The 6,674-nt window shown below is 33.4% G+C and overlaps 1 protein-coding gene across 3 annotated transcripts; it reads right to left on the reverse strand.

Annotated features, from left to right (window-relative positions):
* Positions 1–1,650: 1,650 nt before the first annotated feature.
* On the reverse strand, positions 1,651–4,995 carry LOC142546636 (floral homeotic protein APETALA 2). 3 transcript variants are annotated; one of them, XM_075654464.1, is made up of 9 exons: positions 3,926–4,995; positions 3,793–3,818; positions 3,630–3,660; positions 3,416–3,503; positions 2,880–3,025; positions 2,731–2,775; positions 2,515–2,606; positions 2,245–2,408; positions 1,651–1,863 (listed from the first exon to the last, which is right to left on the reverse strand). In XM_075654464.1, the coding sequence occupies exons 1-9, from the start codon at positions 4,444–4,446 to the stop codon at positions 1,705–1,707; spliced, it is 1,272 nt and encodes a 423-aa protein (XP_075510579.1). In that variant the 5' UTR covers positions 4,447–4,995; the 3' UTR covers positions 1,651–1,704. The 3 variants fall into 3 exon arrangements, with proteins under 3 accessions (XP_075510579.1, XP_075510577.1, XP_075510578.1); XM_075654462.1 differs by having other exon boundaries at positions 1,651–1,881; XM_075654463.1 differs by having other exon boundaries at positions 1,651–1,875; positions 3,926–4,994.
* Positions 4,996–6,674: the final 1,679 nt, after the last annotated feature.

Here is a 6,674-nt window from a genome sequence, read left to right on the forward strand (position 1 = left end):
TAATAGATTCATTTTTTAAAAAAAAAACCTAGAGAACCCATAGATTGTCGATGTTCACGTGCAGTTTCTTTTCTCCACCACATATTTTTCATTCAAAATACTCGAAAAAATAAATTAATTTTTTTGTGTATAAATTTGGGGGAGAGGCATTCATGGTGAATGTGGAGTTTCGTGTCCTGAAAAAACCAGAGACGAAAAGGAAAAAAAATAAAGAAAAAGGGGCTGGATATGAACTCCGAACCAAATATTGTAACAAAAAAAAAAAAAAAAAACCCTCCATTTTCGCTTATATTTAATTTTCTTTTGAACCAACCGTACGTACAAACAGGATTACATTTATTAAATTAGTAATTCGTATTATATATTGTAATCCTCACTACGTACGAAATATTGATGGCATGCAGCATGCTTATTGCTAGCTTGAATAATGCAAGAATAATTGATGTTGACGTCACAGATGATGTAAATGCGCTATGGCTAGTATTTTAATTAATAATGTTGGTCCCAACATAAATAATTCGAAAATTGGTTCAAAGATTCACTATTTTATTTAAACAAGGAGATTTAGATTTTTTTTAAAAAAAATAATATATAATAGTACTCACGATTAAAAAATCTCAAATTTCTCAAGTTCTGATCTATTACATCACTATTAAGCTTAAATAATTTAATATAGGAAATAGTTTTTAGAGAAAGAAATATTCAGTCTCACACTTTATGATTTTATTTTTTATTTATTAATAATTTTTTTGAAGCAAACTATAATGAATTCATGCATCCCTTGAAACTTTAGTAGGTCAATTGTCATATATAATAATAGCCATCTGTGTCTCTTTACTTTTCCTGCTCACCCAAAAACTGTTGCACAGGACGATCAAGACGGTGACAATTCAAGCACCATTTATTCATATTTCACATTGAATATGCAGTTTTTATTTTATTTTAATTTTACTTTTCTTAGTTTACTTGTTTTAATAATAAGTTACATAGTTAATCTTTATTTTTGCACGCCTTACCATCTTCAATTAATTTAGGAACATGCAAAATTACCCACAGCTAGCACAATGAATAATTTTTTTAAAGAAATTGAAGTATCAACTATTTTGTTAAATTAATATAAATCTCTTTGAGTCTTTTTTAATGGTGAAAAAGTGGATTACTTTTCTGATTTTCACCATTACTTTGAACTCAAACATTTTTTTTATTTACTTTTTAAAAAGAAAAACTTATTATTTTTTTTGTTTTGTTTTTCTTCTTATATAATCACTTCTTATATAATCATAAGAAAGAAGCAGTTGAAACCATGAATCCAACCTTCCCACTTAAAGGAAAAATACAGATTGATTTTCCTTCTTGCACTCAGCATATATCGAAGCAAAAATGGCACATAAAGGAACGGTACTGAATATTGAAAACTTTTAGTTAATTGGGTCTCATGTAAGGATGGATTCCATTAATCTGAAGCCAGTTTTGAGGTCTAATTTGTACCATATTCTGCGACTGTGGAATCCTGATGATGCTGCAGCACCAGCAAATAAATTATTATTCATTTGCCATTGCTGATCATTTCTTGAAGCCGCAAATTCTCCTCCTGTTCTTCCGCCATGGATGCTGATTCCCGAAGGGAAACTGATTAATCTGTTAAATGTGTTTCTTTTAGAAAAAAATATCGGAACCTAGAAATAATCGAAAATTTCCTTTCTTTCACGAGAGGATTGGAGTTGGAAAACTTACGAGATTCTGAGACATATATGGAGTAGAAAACGTTTCGAATTGTTGCCCGAATTTGTTATCTTGCATGGTTTGCGCCACCAAGTAGTATCCATTTCTTCTTCCAGGATCGTTTGGATTTGTCATATGGGGCTGAAAAGGAAGCTGTTGCTTCACCATGAAAATGATACCACGGTGAATGCGGGATTAAAATATGTAGTTGCTTTAAAAAGTTCGAGCAAAATCAACTCTCCGCCCCTTTTGAGCCTAGGCTTCACGTTTACAATTGGGATATCTTCCCCCCACGACAAAAATATAAGGACTAACATTGATCAAAATATATGGTCAATGTCTTGACTCTACATAAATTTTTTGGGTAAGGCGATGACGACCATTTGATTTATCACGAAGGTAGTGCCCTCAAGGTAGGTTAGACTAAACCTCGCTTCAGTTCGCTAAAATGATCAAGAACGGATCCAAGGATTTCAAGGAGATGGATCGATGACGAATTCTTGGTAAAAGTATAACATATACCTCAGGATTTGGTACGTGGCGTCTCCGAGCAAAATCAAATTGCAAAGAAGGGGGAAGCTGATGATCTCTGGCCCTACATGGTTCCCGATTGCTTGGCTTTAAAGCTGATGAATTTCCTAAGCTCAGGTCAAGATTATGGTCTGCTGTGTTAATGCTTGAAGACTCTGATTATACACGCATGCAACGTAACTTTCATCAGATTTTAAACTTTATTGAAACATATACTTTTCAATCATATAATAAAATTCGATCCGTTTATTTACTTCGTACCTGCTGCTTTAAGTTCATTATCATAAATGCTGGGATCAAAGTTGGTAACAGCTTCCTTTCCATTGCACTTGATGGCAGCTTTATCATATGCCCTACAATAAGTCGCAACAAATTAATTAATATTAATACAATGTTATTAACATAATTATAAGATAATTTAGTGTGTGTGTGTGTGTGTGTGTGTGTGTCTATATATATAATACAAATTAAACCAACCTGGCTGCTTCAATTTCTGTGTCAAAAAGACCCAAATAAACATACCTGTATATTTGCCTTAAAATTAAATTGAATTGAGATTGTTTTAATGATGCATATATACAAATGAATAACTAATTGAGGTTATATAAATTATGTGGAGTGGTTACTTTTTGCCTAAAAATTGGCCCATTCTGGCTTCCCATCGTCCACATTTGTGCAAAGTAACACCTCTATACTTGGAACTTCCTCTTGGGAAACCAGTGCTTTGTCTTCTCAACACATGCACAAATTCCTCCTTTGTTAGGTTGCTCATCTGAAATATGTAACATGGAATATAATATAATTTTTCATTTCATTCAACAAATAATAAATTGTCACCTTTAGCGATGCCCCATGATATATCTGTGTGTGTATTACATAAATTCATATATATTCTTGATAACAAAATCAAGAAGATACAGATATATATATAATGTTTCAAATCTTTCAATGCATTTAGTGTTGGATCTTCCTGAAAAATTGAATCAAGAAGAAAATAAAAATTTTAACCCGTTTTAAACATTCTATGTACTTGTATCTGAATTTTGTGGGTCGCCACTTATTAGAACACAACTGTTCGAGATAAGGAAAAACACTGTGCGAGATAAGATGAAGATCGAAGCACAACAACAAACTCTCTCTGTTTCTCTTACAAATGACTTACCTGTTTTAAGTCTTCTTCATAATCATCAATACTAAAGTTTATGTCTGCTTCCACTCCCCGGAACTTAATGGCTGCCCTATCATATGCGCTGCAACACAAATTATATTTATTATTTGGATTTGGAATTATACCCATTTTTTGGAATGGAGAATAATTCAATTTCAATAATTGGCAACTAATTTATAAAGATTAAAGTTGGATTCTTGGAGCTTACCGGGCTGCAGCATGAGCCGTGTCAAAACCACCTGTTTTAGTGAAATATAAATTAGGTACTCGAATACTTGTGAATCAAGAATCTCATGAGAAACAATCCAAAGTAAATACACATGAAATTGATTTTCGATCATGTGGCAAGTTCAGGAAAGAAAGGAACAGACCTAAATAAACTTGCTTCCCGCAGTCCCTGAATTAGACAGACAAGCAGATAAATAATTATGGATGTGAGTATATATATATATATATATTTTAAAAAATAAAGGGAAAATTAATTTTGATTATTTAATGGATAACCATATATGTGACTCCCAGCGGCCAGTTCTCCGGTAAAACGTGACGCCGCGATATTGAGAGCTCCGGGACCTGGGCCCGCGCCGGCTTTTCCTGAGAGGTTGCGCAGCCTCCGCCACCGATTTCCCTGATATAGCTCCACTTCCTCCTCCGTTCTCTCCAGCCTGGGGATCAGAATGGCAGAACTGAACTCCCACCCAATGAGAACTCGGAAATTTTGGAGCTGATACACTCCCCATCTCCGACTCATCCACCGGAAAAAACTGCCGAGTCACGGGAAGTTCACTCTCCGACGAGCACGGCCACGTTTCATCATCCACAAAAAAACCAAATATTTTGCTGCTTTTCTTCCTGATTCCACTTCTTCTTCCTGCAGCTGCTTCTTCTTCCTCTGACCCGTCCTCCATTACCACCGCCGATGAACTTGAATTCGAGGCGGATCCGAGGCGTTTGCCCTTCTCGTCCGAACACTCGTCTAATTCATTATCCCTTCTTTGATCCGGTGAATCGTTGAGATCCCACATTGAAAAAACCTCAAAAACAAAAAATTAGAAGATAACCGGACAAGATTCCAAGCTTCAACCCAATTCCTCACTTCAAGAAACTTTTTTTAAAAAAGCTCTCAAATTAAGAACCAAAATATATTTTTTAAAGAAATATCGAATCAGCAGAAAACTAAAGATACTGCTCCCCGATCATCCAATCAATTATGCCCACACGTATAAATATATAATACAAAACTGCGAGTTTTTAACTCACATGGAAAACCCACGATCATAGTCACAAAAACATGGTTGAAAATATCTAATTTTCAACAGTAGTTCTACAAGGTAGATCTCCTTCTTCTCCTCTCCATAAATCTACCTATCTAGTTAGCAGCTCCCCTCCCTCGCCTAGCTAGCCAGCCTCTTTATTTAGTTTTCTTGAATGGGATCATATGTGTGCAGGCTGTCGTCTCTTTTCTGGGTTCAAAATTAAATGGATCGAATGGCCTAAATATGATACAGAGACTCTAAACCTAGTGGGGGGATCCTCTTTTATCATTCAATCAAGTCATAAATACTTGAGGCATTGTTTTCTAAAATCTTTCCATATTTATATATGTCTGCAGCTGTTATTTCATTTAACCACTCTCTTTTTCTCTATGGGTTATTTGCATATAAAGGTGTGCCTGTTTTTTACTCCCCTTCAAATTTATTTATTACTCGCGTGATAAATTTTAACTATTTAACATAGCTATTCTTTAATTTGAATTATTATTGTAAAAATTGAGTCATGTGATTAAAGAACGAGCATATATGATATATCATTCTTAATTATGCTTAAAATCACTATTTTTAATGTATTATAAGAATATGTATCCTAATTTAATTTTATTAGTTAGGGAGAAAGAAAAAAAAAGAGAAAGAAAGAAAGAAGCATCTTTTTCTCACGCAACTTTCCGACGTTAACCAAATCGAAAAGCCAACCCCCACTTCTCTCTCTTTTCGTCCTACATTAACCAATAATGGAAGTATACATCACCGACACAAGTTTGATAAATTGTTACTCCATTGCCATTTTAGCAACATTTAATTATCTATACATCCCGTCACCAAATTCCCATTGGCGAATGATCAAATAATCAATAAATCTTTATTTCAATAATTAAATATATGTCGATTCTTTTTATGCAGCAGTTGACTCATCCAAAAAAAATTCTGCATTTCTTAGGCTGAGACATGTTATTTCGGATCAAATTTAACATAAAACATTGAAAATTTAGACCTAATATACTCTATTTGGTAACAAAATAGTTTAGATCTGACATTAATATATGATTTTTTATTATCTAAATATGTATAAAATATTTGATATTAATAGCACGTCTTTTCGGATTAAAATTATGTAGGAAACCTTGAATACATGTTATTAATATATATTATTTGAGTATTATATATTTCAGATATGATATTAATGTATGATTTTTGAGTATCCAAACATGATTAACAAATTTTGGTATTAATGACATTTGTTTTTTTCTGGATGACACTTGGTACAAAATATTAAACATGCGGTCCTGATATAAGACATTTCAATATAGAATCTTTTAGATCAAATATTGATATATGATATTTGAGCATACAAGCAACTGTAATAAGTATTTATATTAATATAATTGTTCAAATTTTATACTCAAAATTTTATCTTTTTTTATCAGATATGAAATATTTGTTCTCCAATATCGTTTATATATTACAGATTTTCAATGTTTTTTACTGGATTTCATATGAAAAATAATCATGCGTCGATGGAGTATAAATAAAAACATTTATTTTTAATCAAAGATTGGAGAAAAAGTTTCGGTAGGAGAAAACTGAACACACATTACATTTAACAAAAAAAAAAATCCCTTATTGAAACGTAACCAATTAATTGTTGATTTGTTCTCCGGAAAACCCAACCTCAATCCGAAATTTTTAAGAATTGGGTCTAAAACTTCAAATGTTTTGGAACACGGGAAGGGCATTTGTGGAAAAAAGGGAGGCGTCAGGTGGAAGGGCTAGGTTTCAGAAATGGAAATGGGAATAATGGGCAAAATTGGAAAAATATTCCACAGAAGTCCAATCCCACTGTACGGGAAACAGCCCACCCATCTCCCCTTGCTGTTCTTATACTGACCCCATGTACCTCGTATTTATCAATCCCATGCTTCCCACACCCGCACCTCTCAGCGCGTGTCTCAATCACGTCCACTTTTTATGGGAATTAT

Source organism: Primulina tabacum, chromosome 5, assembly GCF_025594145.1.
Source record: "Primulina tabacum isolate GXHZ01 chromosome 5, ASM2559414v2, whole genome shotgun sequence".
Lineage (NCBI taxonomy): Eukaryota > Viridiplantae > Streptophyta > Magnoliopsida > Lamiales > Gesneriaceae > Primulina > Primulina tabacum.

Coding starts and splice junctions, on each gene's coding strand:
- LOC142546636 (XM_075654462.1), bottom strand. CDS start 4,446: ATGTGGGATCTCAACGATTCACCGGATCAAAGAAGGGATAATGAATTA. Junction 2,776..2,879: donor GGCCAATTTTTAGGCAAAAA/GTAACCACTCCA, acceptor GCAAATATACAG/GTATGTTTATTTGGGTCTTT. Junction 1,882..2,244: donor GCCACGTACCAAATCCTGAG/GTATATGTTATA, acceptor TTCATGGTGAAG/CAACAGCTTCCTTTTCAGCC.